The 20421-nt window shown below is 42.5% G+C and overlaps 1 protein-coding gene across 1 annotated transcript in view; it reads right to left on the reverse strand.

Moving 5' to 3' along the window:
• LOC125240213 (acetyl-CoA carboxylase) overlaps positions 1-20421 on the reverse strand; it is a 143427-nt gene that overhangs the window by 80771 nt on the left and 42235 nt on the right. The window contains exons 13-21 of the mRNA XM_048148036.1: positions 19646-19808; positions 17843-17987; positions 15663-15772; positions 14469-14635; positions 13100-13311; positions 5490-5595; positions 2643-2780; positions 1901-2007; positions 575-711 (exon numbers count right to left, since the gene is read on the reverse strand). Coding sequence (XP_048003993.1) covers positions 575-711; positions 1901-2007; positions 2643-2780; positions 5490-5595; positions 13100-13311; positions 14469-14635; positions 15663-15772; positions 17843-17987; positions 19646-19808 — 1285 coding nt within the window. The remainder of the gene's footprint in view (positions 1-574; positions 712-1900; positions 2008-2642; positions 2781-5489; positions 5596-13099; positions 13312-14468; positions 14636-15662; positions 15773-17842; positions 17988-19645; positions 19809-20421) is intronic.

Consider the following 20421-nt stretch of genomic DNA (forward strand, 5'->3'; position numbering starts at 1 on the left):
GCGAAAAATAATGGTTTTCTACGAATAATAAAAAATCCTATTTCATAACCCAGTTAGCTGAGAAGAATTATTTTTCCTCATACAAAACCAGTTATCAAACATGGTTATCTATGAGGAACAAGGGAATATGGCTAGCCAGTTTTACTAGCATAACCGCGACGTCTTCTACTGACACAGTATGTTCGGCAGAGTATACTTACTGGTCGATAACACTAGCTGTCCGTTGGCTCGGGAACTGCGACTCCGCACTGGTGATGTTCCTTACTAGTCATGAGTCTTTTTTTACTATAAATGGGCTTACTCTTGGCCACAGACTAGCCAAAGGCAAAGAGGTGGCCTACGATGGAGTGAGCTCGCCCAGAAGATGCCTGTTCACCCTTGATTTGAAGATTGCCGGGTTATATGAGCTCGGAAATATAGCTGCCGGCAAATAATTCCACTCCTTGGCAGTGCACATAAGAAGAAGCAAAGCACTTCGTGCGAATTCGCGGAATATCAAGGTAAGGATGGAAACCGACCGTGCAAAAACGTGCCTTCTTCTACTGACAAAGAGTGTTTGGCAGAGTATACTTACTGGTCGATAACACTAGCGATCTGTTGGCTCGGGAACTGCGCCAGCACACTGGTGATGTTCCTTTCGTATAGCGACATCAGTTTGCGGACCTTCTTCTCTACAGCGAGGGGAATACGGCCCGACGCTGAGGATAGCACCTGTTTGTGACAGTATAGAGTTAAACATTTAGATAAGGATTCCGATGATACATCATTCATTTAAATCGGTTAAGGAATTCAGAAGTTATGGTGGAACAAAGAATCTCACATACATACAATATACATACATACTTACAAACATGAACGCTGAAAACAATTCACTTTTTTTGGGGCAGTCGTGTAAAAATGGCTTACTTATATTGACAAATACATACTTTTATAGAAAATATCCATGACTCAGGAACATAATATGTGTGCTTATCACATCACACAAATAAATGTCTTTACCGGGATTCGAACCCGGGACCGCGGCTTAGCAGGCAATGTCACTACGCGCTAGGCCAGACCAGTCGTCAGTGGCATATGCTTAAATTGAACAAGAGAAAATATATGTTAAGTTGTATAAACACTAATTTCACAATAATTACTCAGTAATTATTTCAGTGATCCTGGTCACGGCACCAAAATGTAACTAGTCTCCTCAGTCTCAAAGTCTACTGATATGCATGATTACCAGAGGCCGGACATTATGAGCTATTTCAGTTTTTGACATGTTACTTCATATTATAAGGGACTTGGCTTAGCCTTTTCGAGCGCTGATTATTACGCATCCATCAATCAGAAAGAACTGAACAAAGTGCCTCAATGTAATCTTACAACATACTTAACTACTGAGGTCGCTAATTAGACTGTATAGTCACCATCAAATACACCGTGTTTTTTTTGTTTCCCGTTAAATTCGACACGCAGTTAGGTTCATCATCAGGAACCATCCTGTATATCGCATTTTGTTAAATTCGAAAAAAAAAATATTTTTTCCTTTCCATACATAATAAATGAATTAATTAGTGTGAGAGGACCTTAATCACAACATTAAAGTCATTGTCAAGTTTTTTTTTATTTGACGGCACATGTCAAAAAAAATCACAGTAGGAAGTGGTAAGGGATGCCACACACATGTCTAGTAACTATTTTTTTTTTAATAATTCGATAACCGTAAGAGTTAAGCCGCTTGTTTCTTAGAGAAATTAATTGTATTTGATCTAAAGAACCTTCCCTTAAAGTTAACGGAATTCAATAAAAACAGGGTGTGAAATATCGGAACACATCTCAATTGTAAAGACGTCAGAGTGATGGCGACTATATTTATAATCTGGATTACAAAATCAAGTTTTCATATATATTTTACCTCCTGTAGCTCTTGCAGTGGCAGCGACGGGTCTCGCAAACTCTGCATGAACTTCTCAACAATTTCACGCGAGCGGGGCGTGTTGTATGGCTCCGGCAAACAGTAACCTGAGTAAATATTTTTTTGGTCACATTTTGGTGTTAATAATTCTTTACTCCAGTTTAGTCATCCCAGCAACTATCATATCAAGGGTGAACACTGAACAGGCTGAAAGTTACACAAGACAGCGACTACCACTCGTAATTTGTTACTTGTAGCTTTCAGAATTGGCTTTGTAGCTTTAAAAAAAGTTTTAGTCTATATTATTGACTAAAAATCTACTCTTATATTATTACCCCCCTATTCATAAACGTACACTAAAGTTATCAAGCCGATAAAGTTTGTTTGTCCCTTTCTATCACACCAATACGTCGGAAAGGGACAAAAAAATTTTATCTACTCGATAACTTTTTTTTTTTATTGGTTTACCAGTAACTGTTACACTTTAGAGTACGTTTATGAATTTCCTCCCACGAACGCTCCGGCTGTGGAATGAGCTCCCTGTCTAGGTATTCCCGATGAACTACAGTATGGGGTTCTTCAAAAAAGGAGTGTACAAGCGTGACACCCCTTGAGTTGCAGGCGTCCATAGGTTACGGTGAGCGCTTTCCATCAGACGGGCCGTATACCTGTCTCCCACCGACGTGGTATAAAAAAAATGAATAAGGGGGTAAGTTTAATTTTATCACATTCAAATACGTACCAGCGAGTATATTCTCGAGTATAGCCCTGTACTTGTTGTGTTGTTGGCTAAGCTTCTCAGAAAGATGGGGGTTCTCTTCGTGTATGAACTGTCCCTTGTACGGCGTTGCCGTGGTAACTAGGGATGGGTCGTCCAGATCTGAAAAAATAGGATTATACAGAAATTATAGAAAATACAAGGATTTAGGCCAAGGACCATATAATAAAAAATAAATAAATATTGGGGACACCTTACACAGATATACTTAGCCCCAAACTAAGCATATAGCTTGTACTATGGGTGCTAAGCGACGATATACATACTTAAATAGATAAATGCATACTTATATACATAGAAAACATCCATGACTCAGGAAGAAATATCTGTGATCACACAAATAAATGCCCTTACCGGGATTCGAACCCGGGACCATAGCGTAGCAGGCAGGGTGACTACCGACTGCGCCAGACCGGTCGTCAAATATATATCGATACCTTTGGGTTCAATTGGCGTAAAGGACAAAATGCAGGTTTTCAGGAGAAGCAAAAAACAACTTTTTTTTTAGAAAAATGATTATATCTTTTTTGTTTTTTGACCTATATTTGTGACGTATATAGAAAAATATGTAGATTTTTAGTATCCTTAACCTAGTGTAGCAACCGTAGTGATAATCTAAACGGTTTAGAAGTTAGATGGTTGTAAAGGACACGTCAAAATGCTATGAACGTCCTTTACACCCACGATTTTTTTGAACAATTAGAGTTGATAGGGTCGTAAGTGACGGTCTTAGATGATTTTTATACAAATTCGGGGCGTAAATGTAACCAGAATGGTACAAATGGCAACTGTTTTTAGCTTAGTTTACAATTGAGAAACTTGAAAAATGTATCAAAACGTAGTTAATATGGCATAGAATAGCCACAATAGTGTTACAGTGTATATTTATCTAAATATTTAGAAAAGACAAAGAACAAGACTATTTTATATCCAGTTTTGCAATAAAGAAACAACATTTGCTTCAAAACTATCTACTATTTTGGAAAGTTATTATTTTAGTACTCGCCGCTGTCTCAATAAGTTACGCATTCAGTATTTAATTCTAGCAGGGAAACGCTTTCGTAGTTTAAGTAAATATAAAACACTAATGGTAATCACGTAAACTTTAATCAGCAACTGTGAACAGTAGACTATATTAATACGACAGTAATTTTAAGTCTAAAGTAGAAAGAAGTTCTAAGAATGACTAAAGAGTTAAGTACCTATTTATAAACGCAAGTTAGGACGCGTATACAAACTGTGACCAACTAATAAATAATAGTAACTGTAGTCAAGACTACCTACTATGTTGATTCATATTTTTGATAATTTTAAAACAGAAGATTGTTATTTAGTCTAAACCCTGTTAAATAAGAATAATCTTAATTATGAGTTCAATCCTAGAAATATTATAGTCAATGCTTTAAGTACCTGGGTACATAGCCAAGTCACCAAACGCTAACGCTCATTCGCTAGCGAAACGCACCTGTTATTGTCGCACTAAATGTTAGTATAATCTACTGTTAAAGTTTACTGCCGGCGTAGCTGAATGGCAATCGTCGACGCCAGACGCCGACAAAAATGCAGTCTGGTGCAATACGCAAGAGCGATAAAGATATATTTAATAGCTACGAAATAGATATTATCGTGAACGTTTGTGCATTTGGGTACGTACCCTGATTACCATAGTGTTTTTTTTTATTACCTACATCTCGTCGCGGTATAATAATACTACGAAAGCGTTTCCCTGCTAGAATTATTGGCTGAATGCGTAACCTACTGACTATTCAGACAGCGGCGAATACTAAAAAAATAACTTTGAATTTGTTGCCAAAGTAAACAAATGAGGTTTTCCAAACAATAAACGTCATTTTTAAGCAAATATTGTTTCTTTATTACAAAACTGGATATAAAATAGTCTTGTTCTTTTTTGTTGCTAAGATAGCTTAGATAAATAATACACTGCAATAAACTAATGTAGCTATTCTATGCCATATTAAGTACGTATTGATACATTTTTCCAGTTTTTAATTGTAAACTTAGCACAACATTTGTAGTACCATTTCGGTTACAATTACGCCCCGACTTTGTATAAAAATCATCTAAGACTGTCATTTACGACCCTATCAAATCATGGGTGTAAAGGACGTTATAGCATTTTGACGTGTCCTTTACAACCATCTATCTTCTAAATCGTTTAGTTTATCACTACGGTTGCTACACTAGGTTAAAGATACTCGTAATCTGCATATTTTTCTTATACACGTCACAAATATAGGTCAATAAAACAAAAAAGTGGGTTTATCTTTCTCTTGGAAACCTGCATTATATGTCCTTTACGACAATTGAACCCAAAGATATCGATTACAGTTGCGGATTAAATATTTTTAGTGCTGGTCGTAAAGGACGAAGAACAAAAAAACTTGTCCTTTACGCCCAACTTTACCACACTACTATAGAAAGTGATCCTTAAAAAGTAAGGGCTTAAAGGGCAACAATATATTTCAAGGTGACTTACGACTATATTTTTATTTGTAGATTTCCTTTACGACACAAATAATAATTTATAATTAATGACTTGATATTTACGCCCCTTCAGAAAAGCTATTTTTGCAAGTCCATAGTAGAAAATCTTGGTCGTAAAGGCAACTTTTTAAGAGATATCGAAATTTTAACTACACAGATCGATAGCGCTTGAAATTCTGAACAAAACTGTATATATAACTCATTTTCGCCAAAATGTCCTTTACGCCAATTGAACCCAGAGGTATCGATATGCTCTCACCCTAAAGAGATTGTGCTTGTTTGTATGTTTGTTCCGCCTTCCCTTACCAAGAGTTCCTATGAGAGATCCCATCTCCAAGACGGCACCAGGTCTAAGATTCCACGTGATCTTGCCGGCTTCGGGTGCCGCGAGGGTCATCACCATTTTCATCACCTGGTGACAAACAATTCACATCATTATCCAGAATAAGTAAATTCAAGATAATTAATTTAAATACGGTTGTACTCACGTTATTATATCGCTATTGCTGCGACATGTTTCGGGCCAATTCGGAGGCCCCTCTTCAGGCATATAGGAGTTCACGCGACGGCTAAACTCCGCAGACTAACCGCGCCGCCCGCCGCTCCGCCCGCTGCGCGCATTTAGTCTGCGGAGTTTAGCCGTCGCGTGAACTCCTATATGCCTGAAGAGGGGCCTCCGAATTGGCCCGAAACATGTCGCAGCAATAGCGATATAATAACGTGAGTACAACCGTATTTAAATTAATTATTTGAATATGTTTCACGAAAGTTTAACGTGTATAAATTCAAGATAATAGTAGACATACATGGAAGCGCTGGTGGCCCAGCGACAAAGACATATGTAACTCCGTATAGACGGATAAAGTCTAAGTAAAAAACGTACCCCAAAGCCCTAGAGAAAAAGGTACGGTGACCTAGATGGCGTTACACCTTTGGGGAACGCTCGGCTAGATGGCGCTAATATTAATATTTGACATTTTAAAACATATCAAGCTAACAATATGGGCCAAATTGTCAAAACTGAGGTTCAAAAGTTTTAAACTTGTGTCGAGAGATGGCAGTCTATGCACTGTGATTACACATTTTACTTTGACAGTAACTCTCTATAATACTCGATCCTCTTTGGTAGACATACAAGGAAGCGCTGGTGGCCTAGCGGTAAGCGCGTGCGACTTTCAATCCGGAGGTCGCGGGTTCGATCCCCGGCTCGTACCAATGAGTTTTTCGGAATTTATGTGCGAAATGTCATTTGATATTTGCCAGTCGCTTTTCGTTGAAGGAAAACATTGTGAGGAAACCGGACTAATCCCAATAAGGCCTAGTTACCCTTCGGGTTGGAAGGTCAGATGGCAGTCGCTTTCGTAAAAACTAGTGCCTACGAAAAAACTTGGGATTAGATGTCAAAGCGGACCCCAGGGTCACATGAGCCGTGGCAAATAAATAAATAAAAATAAATAAATATTGGGGACACCTTGTCACAGATCAACTTAGCCCCAAACTAAGCAAAGCTTGTACTATGGGTGCTAAGCGATGATATACATATTTAAATAGATAAATACATACATATATACATAGAAATCATCCATGACTCAGGAACAAATATCTGTGCTTATCGCACAAATAACTGCCCTTACCGGGATTCGAACCCAGGACCGCGGCTTAGAAGACAGAGTCACTACTGACTGAGCCAGACCGGTAATGCCAGGGTAACGCAAAGAGGATGATGATGATGAGTCGCCAGGATTTCTTTTGAGTATCTTCCTCGTCTTCTCCGTTAAGATTACTAAATTCAATAATCACGTGTTTACTAAACTCAAGAATTTTCCCACAGGAAGGGACCTAAACTCCCAGAAGTCCCTTTAAAAAACGACTATTAAGTTTTAAAATTGTACCTAGACGTGACGTCACGCGAAACTTCAACGCACTGTACCGTCGTAATTTTTCGTTTACGAGAAAAAATAAAAAATAGGTGTCTAAAGTTCTTTGATAATCTAACTGACGGACAAATTAGTTTTTTTTAGCCTATTCTCCGATCGGCAGTACGGCGCGAACCATAGCATGTTGCAATGTCTCGCCGTGGCGCCACTGCCGCGCGGAAGGAACGAGACCAGTTGAAGTCGAAGCACATGTCCAGCTATCTTACTCGCTCGCACTTTGTGTTTCTCACATTCACTCACCTCAATTTCACAATAAGGCTGTCCCTTATCCACATGCCCGCCATTTTCTATCAAACGATTAATGAGCAGTTTCCGGCAACTTTGTACATAGCCACGTCAGCAAATTTTAATTGATCCTATTTTGATACCAACATTTAGTAATATATATAAGTTTTAGTAGTATATAAGTCGTCATTTATTATTATTTGTGCCGTTTGTATATCCGAGGTCTTTATAGAGAGAGTACGTCGTAGACGTCGCATCGGACCGATAGATGGCGCCATCGTTCGTTGTAAGTCGCTCCGGCGTCTCACCGCCGCGATGTTGGTAGTCCCGTTTTTCCCCACCTGCAACACAAGGCCCCCGCGCCCCGACTCGCCACCAGCCACCCTCTTTGTTTCGTCGAACGCCGAAGTGACCGGTTGTCGCGTATTCCGTTCGAACATTTTTACAGCATGGTGTCTCGAAATTAATCTTTTAGTTTCTATTTCCTTGTTATTTCTGGTCAAACCAGAGTTATTCGTGTTTTTATTTAAAAAGTGGCTTATAACGTTTCGGAATTATGAAATTTTTCAATTTCATCCGTCAATTCTTTCTTCCCTTTTAATTTGCGCTCGTTCGTCTTGAATAATGAGATATATTATGCCTCGCTAGCGATCATTATTCGTCTTTCGGGGTTCTCACTATAGAAATGAACGAGCGGTGCTTTATGATTCTACCCACTTTTTTGTAAGAAAGTTCCATGCTGCAAAAATCGTTACCGTTAATCAGTTTTCTTTTTAAACTATTCGCATTTCCGAGACTAAAGTAGGAAGTGTTATCCGCGTATTAAAAGTTTCGCGCGAGAATATAAGCGGTAACGTAGGTAAGTTGCTCCGCCGGGGACCACGTGCTCCGGGGACCACGTGCTTCGCGACCGCGTGCTACGACCTGCGGGCGGCGGCGGCGGCGGCGGCGGCGGGCGCGGTGGAGGAATACCGCGCTTCAAGGAGGTTTGAATTTCTCCGACGAATGGGTGAGCAGATTCATATTATTTTAGAAAGAATATGTTCGGTTTCCGATTCGGTGCGGAGGCCCCAAGCCACGTGTCGGCGCCGAAACTTACTGTAGCGCTGCGATAGCGCCGCTGACCGCGGCAGTGTTGTCCGCCGCGTCGGCGCCGCCGAGGTTGCGTAGAAGTTGCCTCCTCGTTAACGATGGCCATCTCTGCGGTGCCGCCGAACAACGTTGTGGCCGCCGCATAGGCGTCGCGTGCGACGCTGTAAGTATGTCTGCTGCTGCCCCGACGCGAGCGCCGTGCCGTTAGTGATCAGTCGTCAATACGCAGGCTACCAGCGCGGCCACCTTCTGCCCCCGCCACACGATCCTGCTGAAGCTGTCCACCAGTATCGCTGGCCGCCACGCTTATGCTGGCGCCTCGATGGTGATGCAGAGCGTTCGTCTGCCTTGACAACGCCGCGATCCTGCTGAAGCTGTCCACCAATATCGCTGGCCGCCACGCTTATGCTGGCGCCTCGATGGTGATGCAGAGCGTTCGTCTGCCGTGACAACGCCGCGATCCTGCTGAAGCTGTCCACCAGTATCGCTGGCCGCCACGCTTATGCTGGCGCCTCGATGGTGATGCAGAGCGTGCGTCTGCCTTGACAACGCCGCGAGCCTGCTGAAGCTGTCCACCAATATCGCTGGCCGCCACGCTTATGCTGGCGCCTCGATGGTGATGCAGAGCGTGCGTCTGCCTTGACAACGCCGCGAGCCTGCTGAAGCTGTCCACCAATATCGCTGGCTGCCACGCTTATGCTGGCGCCTCGATGGTGATGCAGAGCGTTCGTCTGCCGTGACAACGCCGCGATCCTGCTGACTGTCCACCTGCTGTAGCTGTCCACCAGTATCGCTGGCCGCCACGCTTATGCTGGCGCCTCGATGGTGATGCAGCGAGCTCATCTGCCGTGACAACGCCGCGATCCTGCTGAAGCTGTCCACCAGTATCGCTGGCCGCCACGCTTATGCTGGCGCCTCGATGGTGATGTAGAGCGTTCATATGCCGTGACAACGACGCGAGACGCGACCCTGCCGAAGCTGTCCACCAGTATTGCTGGCCGCCACGCTTATGCTGGCGCCTCAGTGGTGACGCGGAGCGTAATACTGTTAACCGCTGCACAGGCGTCGCAATCCTTCTGCTGCGTCTGCCGTGACAACGCCGCAAGCTACTTGAAGTTTTCCACCGGTGTCGTCGGCCGACACGCTCATGCTGGCGCCTTGATGTCGCCTCGATCGCACTAGGTAAGATTGCAGACGCGGCGACCTTCATCGCGCCACCGAGCGCAATACTGCGGCTGCCGCGAAGGCGTCGCTAATTTTCCTGCCGCGTTTGCCGTGACGACGCCGCGAACTCTGTTGATGCTGTTCACCGATGTAGCTGACTGCCACGCTGGCGCCGGTGCCTCCCGCGCTGACGGCGGCGACCTCGAGAGGGCCACCGAGCACGATACTGCGCGACGCGACAGGGCATCGAGACGCCTTTCGAGCTGACGACGGCCGTCTCAATCTCACCGCCGAACATAACAGCGTCTGCTGCAGTGACAAGCTGGTAAGATTGCTGATGTGGGCCCTTGGTGCTGCTAGCCGCCACGCTGATAACGCCCGTCGCGCCTAAGATGTCACGCTCACCGCGAACACTGTCTTCCCCTACAATGGTGCCACGACCACGACTATCCAGGCTCCGTCTGCTACGGTATCGTTGCAGACTCTGTTGCTGACCAGGCTGATACTACCCTCCAATGTGACGCCGGGCGCCGCTATCAGCTGACATCCCGTACACTATGGTATCCACTCTTCTCTTTCCAGTTCCCGTGAAGTACGACTGTATTTACACTCTATTTTGACCAAGGACTCCTCCGTCGCCGAAGTGAGAACAGATAAATTCTTAAGATGCTACGTCCTAACGTGGTTTGGAGACCCATAGTTGAACGAGGTAAGACGTCAATAACCGGACGAGGAGCCGCACTGCTGCGAGGGTGTCCTGACGATGTTCGCGAGCTATCTAATCGGAGAGGCGCCTCGCGAGAAGACCCTGTGATTCCTGTACATCGCTCATTGTGTAGGTCAAAGACATCGTAAAGGTTTGCGGAATTAAAAAAAAAATCCCTTTCAGAATGTCCAGATCTGAATTCGAGCCAGCGTCCTGCATCCTGAGCGTGCGTCTGTTTACCGGGCGGACACCAAAACCGATCGGCAATCTGGCCGCGGGGGTTCCAAGTACACGACGATTTCCCGGAGGCTTGTGGCGCCCCCTGTCCATTCGAGAGATTAACTTATTCGCCGAGCCTCTAATAAACAAATTGGGAAAAATAAACCTGCTTCGCCTTAGTGAACTTCAGATTCCAGCTCAAAGCGAAAGGGGCCAGGAACTCAGGAGTACTTCAGTAGTTATCATCTGGCTCGACTATACTCAATTAATATAGTGCTTGATTCGATCGTAGAACCTGATTTCATAAATTTCACAACTTTCGTGGTCTACAGAGGAAGGTTGCACCGCTGCAGTTTCCAGCATTACCTCGTACAGCTGCCGATAGCTGTAGGCCAATCGCCCCTGTTTTGCTTGCATCTGCAGCCCGATAAGACCTTCAATAATCGGAACATTGTACGAAGTAAAGCTCTTCCGATGGAGAATAATCTTCAACAGGCGGTGGCGCTGGCGACTGAAGTGACATGCAGCCGGCTTAAGGTTCGCATAGCACTATATGCTATGCACAGTTCAGTTGTATGTTATGTTATGCTGTACGATGGCAGGACTACATCTCTTCTGTTACGAGTAACTACGACAGTAACTGCTGACTCCAACAGACTGTCGTACGAGGTCAGTATGCACCCCCTGGGAGCCAAGTAAGTGACCTTCGGTGACCTCGCCTTCTTCTGCTTCGCCCGTCATCGTACCTCTTCGTCTGCGAGAGCCCTGCATTACGCCGTACAACGGTACGTATTAAGCCTCCGCCACACATAAAGCGCATTCCGCTTCGCTATCAGCGCGCTGAATGCGCGTGCATTCCGCTCGCGTCCCGCGCGCGTTGCGCTCGCTATCAGCGCTCGTTCGTTCCCGCTAGCGCCCACTGGGCGCAACGCCAGCGTTAGTGCGGTGCACCGCCATTATTGCGCTCCGCCTACGCTCTTAAAGCGCGCATGTGTGGCGGTGTTAAATTCACCCCTTGACCTGCTACCACGACGTGTTCAGCAATCACCAGCGATGCGACACTGACGTCTCCACCTCTCAGTCTACTCTGTCGACCTTCATTGCACGAAGTAGAAATCCGTCGCATCGGGTTTTGGATTAGGTAATGGATTACCCTAAGAGTCAATGACTGACTTAAAGAAATCGACTGATACCTCCGTCCAGTGTAGTAGCAATCGACAGCGCTCGTACTTTTCATCTTCTAGGCTAGTCTTACCGAGCGATCGGTATCCTCAAATGCCCTCACTAAAAAGAGTTCAGAGTTCAGGAGTCTCGCTTGCAACCGCGCTCGCTTGACGCGAAATAGTCTGATCGAAAATACCAGTATTGTAACAAATAGCCCTTGGGCACGTGAGTGATGACCTTTTTCTGTGTTTGATATGGACGTAAGACGTTGGACTTTAAATAGTCATATCAAAGCTAATATTGATTTAGATAATTTTTACGAAGGGTTGACAAAAGCAGTATCCCGTACGTTACCCTGCTACAGTACAGATAGTTACACTACTTTTACAGTTAATTTTACACACTTTGTGTCTGAAATTGGGTTTATAACCTGATAAAATAACGTGTCTGTTAATAATAATAGTGTATCTAAGGTTTTTGTATCTTGTTCAAGTCAGCCTCGCCTACATCTTTTTTTTTTTGGTTTTGATCTGCGATGTATAATAATGTCATTTCTCTAACTATTCGCTGACTAAAGCTAAACGTCATCACGAAAATCTCTTTATGCGTTTCTGGCACCGAGATATTCGCGGATCGAAGGCTATTTCGACTGATACATCTGTCAAATCGGTTCAACTGATTCACTTATTCTTCTATGATATGCCAATAGGGCTACCAAAGGCTTGCGCGCCAGCTGACTCGCCACCAGGAGATAATAAACAGGTCTCTATAAAGACCTCGGATATACAAACGGCACAAATAATATAAAAATTTTACCTTCCAATAAAATTTGTATTATTTTGCCTGGTATATCCGAGGTCTGAGTGATGCCTTCCTGGTAGGCTTAATATACCGTCGGCACTTCTCCTCAACAATGAGGGTGGCTGGTGGCGAGTCGGGGCGCGGGGGCCTTGTGTTGCAGGTGGGGAAAAACGGGACTACCAACATCGCGGCGGTGAGACGCCGGAGCGACTTACAACGAACGATGGCGCCATCTATCGGTCCGATGCGACGTCTACGACGTACTCTCTCTATAAAGACCTCGGATATACCAGGCAAAATAATACAAATTTTATTGGAAGGTAAAATTTTTATATTATATAAGTCGACTTTCATAAGATATATACAGGATAATTGTTATAATTAAGAAAATATAGATACTAGAGAACCTTAATGACGAAATAAAACCTCAATTCATCAACAAAATCTTGGTAAAAAAATACGAATTAAAAAACAAATTTAACTTTTTCCTTAATTTTTGTACAAACTTTTCGAGAACTGCTGTAATAAGTTTCCCCGTAGAAAGAGATTGCAGCTTAGCCAGGTCCTTTTGAAAAACGACTATTAATAATATTGTCTCGTTCACTCACCTCAATTTCGCAATAAGGCTGTCCCTTATCCACATGCCCGCCGTCCTCAATCAGACAGTTGATAAGTTTCCCCGCCGAAAGGGATCGCAGTTTCGACGGGTCCTTCTCCTTCTCAAAGACGACGGTCTGATTGCCGATGACGATGCGGTATTTGTCTACTTCGTCCTTCAGGTACGTCGTGTAGGATGCTCCGTCCACGGATAGGAGGGTACCTGAATATAGTTGTTTATGAGAACAAGATATAAAGAAACTCGAGAGGCTTCTGAAGGAACATAAGGCATTTTAAGTAATGCGAACTACTAAGGAATGGAACATGCTCCCCTCATCTGTATTCCCGGCCTAATACAATCTGGGTGTATTCAAGTCAAGAGTGAATAGGCTATTACTGAACCAGTGAGCTACAACCTCGGCCTTGTCGTCACTTTCCCTCAGGTGCGACTAAGGTCAATCACTGGCCAGTTTATAATAAAAAAAAAAGATGGGTTGCTAGATAGATATACAATGAGACACACTAAGAGGTTATGACAGATGGCACCACCCTATTAGTCCATTGCACAGATAAATAATTCCACACGTGAGAGCGAGAAAATTATATTTGTTTTCTCTCTCTCACACATGAATGACAGTGACATGCCTAGACACTTGCACAGGCGCCGCCTGGCGGGATAATATGTCAGTGTGCCCCCTCATTCCCGAATTAAGTTTCCACGTAGTCTTTTCATTGCCTACCAGCAGCGGCTGGTCCATACAAGCCGATTCCCACCGGCTTGCCTAAAATTGATTACTAGTACAGTACCTAATAGGTAGGGTAGGTTTCTTTTTGCTCAGTGTTGCCTAGCAGAAATTTTCACCAGCCGCCACTGTGGTCTAAGTCTATTGCTACTTCAATAGCATATTGAACATAATTATTGGACTAAATACACTTTCTGTCTTTTCATTTTCCCCCGGTCTTTTCCCGGTCTCCTCAACGTTTTCTTCCAAAATGCTGGTTATAATGTTACGAAAATGTTTCCTAACTTCATACACGTTCGCTTTTTCCATTTTCCCCCGGTCTTTTCCCGGTCTACTCAACATTTTTACCCAAAACACTAGTTTTAACGATATAAAAATGTTTCCTAACTACATACGCCTTAGGTATTTCCATTTCACCCCGGTCTACTACGGCCTACTCAACATTTTCACCCAAAATACTAGTTTTAACGCTACAAAAGTGTTTCCTAACTACATACGCCTGCGGTCTTTCCATTAACACACGGTCTTTTCACGGTCTACTGCCAAAAATACTGGTTTCAACGTCTTAATAATGTTCTAAACTAAATTCACCCTCGGTCTTTCCATTTTCCCCCGGTCTTCTCCCCGGTCTACTCACCTCCATCAGTCAGCTTATGGACCTCCAACTCCTTGAAGCTTCCATTCATGGCCAGGAAGTAGGTAGTAGGTCCGGACTTGCACGCTTGCACGCGGTACTTGCTGCCAGTGTGGATAAGTTCCACTTCCACGCTGTTTGAGAGCTGGCTGGAGCCTTGGATTTGACCTCTGTGAAGAAAATAAGATGGTTAGAGGTCACCAATGTCACCATCTCTTGTATTATCAGATCTCATAGGCCAGTGTTTTTAACCCCCGACGCAAAAACGACGGGGTGTTATAAGTTTGACGTGTCTATCTGTGTGTGTGTGTGTCTGTCTGTGGCATCGTAGCTCCCGAACGGATGAACCAATTTAGATTTAGGATTTTTTGTCTGAAAGCTGAGTTAGTCGGGAGTGTTCTTAGCCATGTTTCATGAAAATCGGTCTACTATGTCGCGGTCGGGGGTTTTTTCAAAATTTTAATTTTGTGGTTATTAACTCCCGACCATAGAGGAATAAGTAAGGGAAGAGTTGTAACTCCATAAATCAGTAAATGCAAGTTATTTGTAGTGACATCTAGCGTCATCCACGCGTCAATCACGCGTCAACTAGCGTAAATTATCAGTACTGCTACTTGTCAATAGATGTCGTGATAAACAAAAAGTCTAATGCTCAACAAGCTAATATTACAATAGTGTTAATCAGTACTCTCTTTTCAATTCCTTCTGCTTGTAATATAATGTGTAAACTGATTCATTATTACATTTCTGGCAGACGTAATGTTGGCACCAAAGAGGATCGAGTATTATAGAGTTACTTTCGAAGTAAAATCTGTAATCATAGTGCAAATAATGCCATCTCTTGACACAGGCTTAAAACTTTTGAACATCAGTTTTGACAATTTGACCCATATTCTTAGCCTGATATGTTTTAAAATGTCAAATATTAGTATTAGCGCCATCTAGCTGAGCGTATCCCAAAAGTGTAATGCCATCTAGGCCACCGTACCTTTTTCTGTATGGTACTGAGGTACGTTTTTTTCTTAGACTTTATCTGCCTATACAGAGTTATATATGTCTTTGGTTGGCACCTAGTGTGGAGTAGTGGTATTGATAATTTAAGCTATTAACGCGTGAATGACGCTAGATGTCACTACAAATAACTTACATTTACTGCGTTACAACTCTTCCCTAACATCCTCTATGCATTCGACTTACTTCTCCAGACCACTCTTGAAGTCCTGGAAGTGGGTGGTAATGATGCTGTCAGCGATCAGGATGGAACCACAGAGAACACCCAGCATGATGTCGGGTTTCTCCGATTGTACCTGTCGAAGAAACAAACATTAGTATAAAATAACACTTCTCTAGAATCGATGAGCTATTAATACGTCTGAGCATTTCTTTTTTTTGCCTTTTTTTTTGGGGATTTTAGGTCAATTGTACCAAACAGGATCGAGTATTATAGAGAGTTACTGTCAAAGTAAAATGTGTAATCATAATCACAGTGCATAGACTGCCATCTCTCGACACAGGCTTAAAACTTTTGAACCTCAGTTTTGACAATTTGGCCCATATTCTTAGCTTGATATGTGTTAAAATGTCAAATATTAATATTAGCGCCATCTAGCTGAGCGTACCCCAAAAGTGTAATGCCATCTAGGCCACCGTTCCTTTTTCTGTATGGAACTGAGGTACGTTTTTTTCTTAGACTTTATCTGTCTATACGGAGTTATATATGTCTTTGATTGTACTCAGAATCACGAGTACTTTCAATCCCACTAGGAGACAAAAAGTGTCCCAGAATTTCCATACATTTTTGTTACTTTCCTCTTTTGTTACCCCACACAACATGTACGGAAAACGGTAACAAAATAAGAAAAAAATCGTATGGGACATTTTTTTTTGATTACTAGGATTGAAAAAGCTAGTGATTCTGAGTAGAAACAGCATATTTTTTGTTCAAAATTCTACCTATAATTCTACCTACCTAACCATATATATTTAAAAGATATGTTTCTCCCCCCTCGCGCCTCGCCCCGCCCGCGCGGCCCTCTAACTAGTTGTTGACACCTGACAGACTGTTATAAGACATGTGCAAAAACGGTTGTGCTTCCGTGATGAAGTGTGGACCCCAGCCAATCCTGCCTGCAGTTCCTGACTCCCGGAGAGAAGGTTAGTGCATGTCTTGGACCACCTTGACAGATTTTTTTTATTTTGCCCCCTCTTGTCCGTTCATAAACATTTTTTTTTTTAATCACAAAAGTGGCGAAAAAACAAAGAAATGCTCAACTGCGATATTCTGTCCTCGCAAGCCTGACGCTATTCTAATAGTAGTTTAATGCACCAACGGAGTGGTAGCTGACAGCTGACGTACAACTAACCTAACCACAAAATTAAAATTTTGAAAAAACCGCGACAGTGGTCCGATTTTCATGAAACGTGGCTAAGAACACTCAGCTTTCAAACAAAAAAAAAACTAAATCTAAATTGGCTCATCCGTTCGGGAGCTACGATGCCACAGACAGACACACATACAGACAGACACGTCAAACTTATGACACCCCATCGTTTTTGAGTCGGGGGTTAAAAATACGTAAAAGCATAACAAATAAGAGTAAGAAAAAGTAAGAAAGTAACACATAAAAGTAAGAAAAAATCAACAAATTATCTAGATTTATGTGACAACGTAACGACAAGGCTTCGTTGCGTCGTCTGTCCGGGCGTAGACTTCGGCAGGTTGCCCCGGAACCGTCGAAAGACTACACCCTTACGGCCCAGCCACGACATTGGTCTAAGCGCGACAGCGGTGAGCGGCAGTCATACGTGCGAATGAAAAGTCCCATCGCTGTGTCTCGCTCCAATGTATCGCCGCCGCTCACCGCTGTCGCGCTTAGACCAATGTCGTGGCTGAGCCGTTCGGCCAGAAATCTGCACTCGCGTTGGCGTCCTGCAGCGGCCGCGGCACGCGCACAACAAACGAGCTGAAGTGCACGTAGTGACGCGACTGTAGCACCCTCAGCGTGAAGCCAGTCTTCCGGCGAACGTACCGCCGTACAAAATGTATGAAAAAATGGTGACGGAATGGAAAAAAAACCATGGGATACTTTTTGTTCTCCTATTAGGATTGAAAGAGCTAGCGATTCTGAGTGGAAACCACATAAAAATTTCCAAATCCAAAAAAAAGAGGGGGACTGTCAAAAAAATGTCCTACCTAAAAGCACAGACATCTAATAGGAGAAAAAAATGTCCCAAAATTTCCATACATCTTGCAAACCTTCCAATCCGTTACCACCATACAAAATGTACGAATAAATGGTTACGGAATGGGAAAAATCCATGTGACACTTTTTTTCTTCACTTAAAAGTACAGAGTACAAATTTAAGTTTCAACTCACTCTCTCGGCGATGAGTGCGTCAAGCCAGCTGGTGTCGATATCGTTGTTCTGAAAGGCGGGAGTCTCCAGGAGCGTTATGAGGTACTCCACGGTAGTTCTGAAGTCACCGCGGATGCTGAGCTCCTTTAGCGCTATTACGAGATTCCTGTAAGAAAAACAACAATTGACAACGTTTCAAAATTTTCAATGTCCCTAAATCGAAAACCATTTCGAGATATACGCTTGTAGATCACATAAATATATTTTTTTATTTTTTTTCCGTATTTTTAGTATAAAAAATCTTAAAAATAGTTTAAAGGGGAAGTGACGTCAAATAGCTGATTTAGAGCTGCCACTATAACAAAAAAATCTTCCAGTTGGGATGTCACTTGAGCTTGACAGTGACACTTATCACAGTTCGTAGCAAAGATATTAAAAATTTCATGGCTTAGTCTATGGTTCGTAGTCATTCACTATTGGTTGACAGTGACACTTGACAGTCAGATACCGGACTGTTTGAGCGGACTGTTAAAACTTTTTTTTTAGAAATGATTTTGTCGTTTTCTTAGGTGTATGAAACAACACATGTGACGTCACGAAGCTGTGTCTTGACGTTTGTAACTTACGCTCTTTCTGCTCGAAGTAGTAATAAGAAGGGATTTTCTCATTAAAATAGCAGTTTTTGGAAAAATAAAAAAATATGTGTATCTTTTAGTATTGAGTTCTTAAAATTATACAGTTACAAATGCGGACTTAATGCTACATGGTATAGGCTAGTTTCCGGTACTTAAAATAAAATATTTTATGCAGTGCACGAAATAAAGCACCACATAATTAGAAGATAATAGATTCTTAATAGGCTACTTGCCTCCTAGTCAAATCAGCTTCTTTTTAAGAACTGTCAAAACGAATTTGAACGACTTGCTAATATGGAATTTATATGAAATCGAATTGAGTGACGTCACGGTCAACTCAGTTACTTTATATATTTCTACCTGACTTATTAAATAGAAATTGGACTTAAAAAATAACTTCTGTCCATGTTTTTCTTATAATTATCTGATGCTTTATTTCGTGCATGGTATAATAGTTATTTGTTTTACAAGGGGGCAAAGTAGTTGTTTAACCGCACGTGCCAATATTGATACCTGAGCAAGCGAAAGATTCCAATATTGAACCGCGAGCGTAGCGAGTGGTTCAAAAAGTGGAATCTTGAGCGTTGCGAGGGTATCAAGGCACGAAGGTTAAACAAACTTTGCCACCGAGTGAAACACAAATTTTTTCACCACACCAACACGAACAAAATACTGACTATAAAACATCAAAATAAATCAAATCCATCAATTTATTCAATATTTATGATTCAAAATCATCATTTATAGGTAAAATCTAGCAGCCAGATTAAGACATCGTGTTAAAATTTGTATGAAATTACTTTGCCCCCTTGTGGATAAAATGCAATTTTGCTATCTGTTTTCGAATAGCAAAGAAAGCCTTTACCAGTTGGTGTGGTGAAAAATATTTTATTTTAACTACAGTCAAAATCCCTATGTATGTATGTATGTATATATGTACACTTACTCTCTAGCCTGCTCTCTGGTTTCGCCCCACGAGAAACAGTGTCCGAACTGTGAGTCCGCGAACTCGTGTAGGCCTCCAGAGGCCGCCATCTTTAATGTATGTATGTGTGTATGTACACTTACTCTCAGCCTGTTGTCTAGTCTCTCCCCACGAGAAACAGTGTCCGAACTGTGAGTCCGCGAACTCGTGTAGGCCTCCAGAGGCCGCCATTTTTGATGTATGTATGTGTGTATGTATACTCACTCTCTAGCCTGTTCTCTGGTTTCGCCCCATGAGAAACAGTGTCCGAACTGTGAGTCCGCGAACTCGTGTAGGCCTCCAGAGGCCGCTACGCTGAAGTAGCCCCACACGTTCTTTGAGGAGCGGAAGTTTAGCTCTTGTACTGTACCGGATGACGGTTTAAAACCTGTGAAGAAATTGAGGAAACTTCATTAAAGAAGTACATAAAAAGTGCACTTCTCAAAAAGGGGTACTACAAAATTGATGATTACCTGGGAGATACTACACCATGGCCGACTATCCAGGCTCAAAATCTGTCATAGTTTTGCTAGCAGTGTCCCGGGGAGACATTGTGTCATGCTTAAGGCGCTGTTGCTACTGGCTGTTTAAATTATTGATCCTTATTATTGTATAATTATAATTTGGTATCCATACTAATATTATAAATGCGAAAGTAACTCTGTCTGTCTGTCTGTCTGTCTGTCTGTTACGCTTTCCCGCTTAAACCACGCAACCGATTTTGATGAAATTTGGAACAGACAATCTTTAGACCCTGAGACAGAACATAGGCTACTTTTTATTTCGAAAAAAAGGGATGAAGGGGTTGAAAAAGAGGTTGAAAGTTTGTATGGGATTTCTTAATTTTAAATGATAAAACCATGAAACTTTATATTTTAGCACTTGATAAGAAATCATTAAACATATATTTAAAGTCACATACAGGTCGAACGCGATTAATTAACATTATTTTTACCTTTAAAATAAACATGGTGGGAAATAAACATTAATTAAAAGCGGGT

This window comes from Leguminivora glycinivorella, chromosome 27, assembly GCF_023078275.1.
Source record: "Leguminivora glycinivorella isolate SPB_JAAS2020 chromosome 27, LegGlyc_1.1, whole genome shotgun sequence".
Lineage (NCBI taxonomy): Eukaryota > Metazoa > Arthropoda > Insecta > Lepidoptera > Tortricidae > Leguminivora > Leguminivora glycinivorella.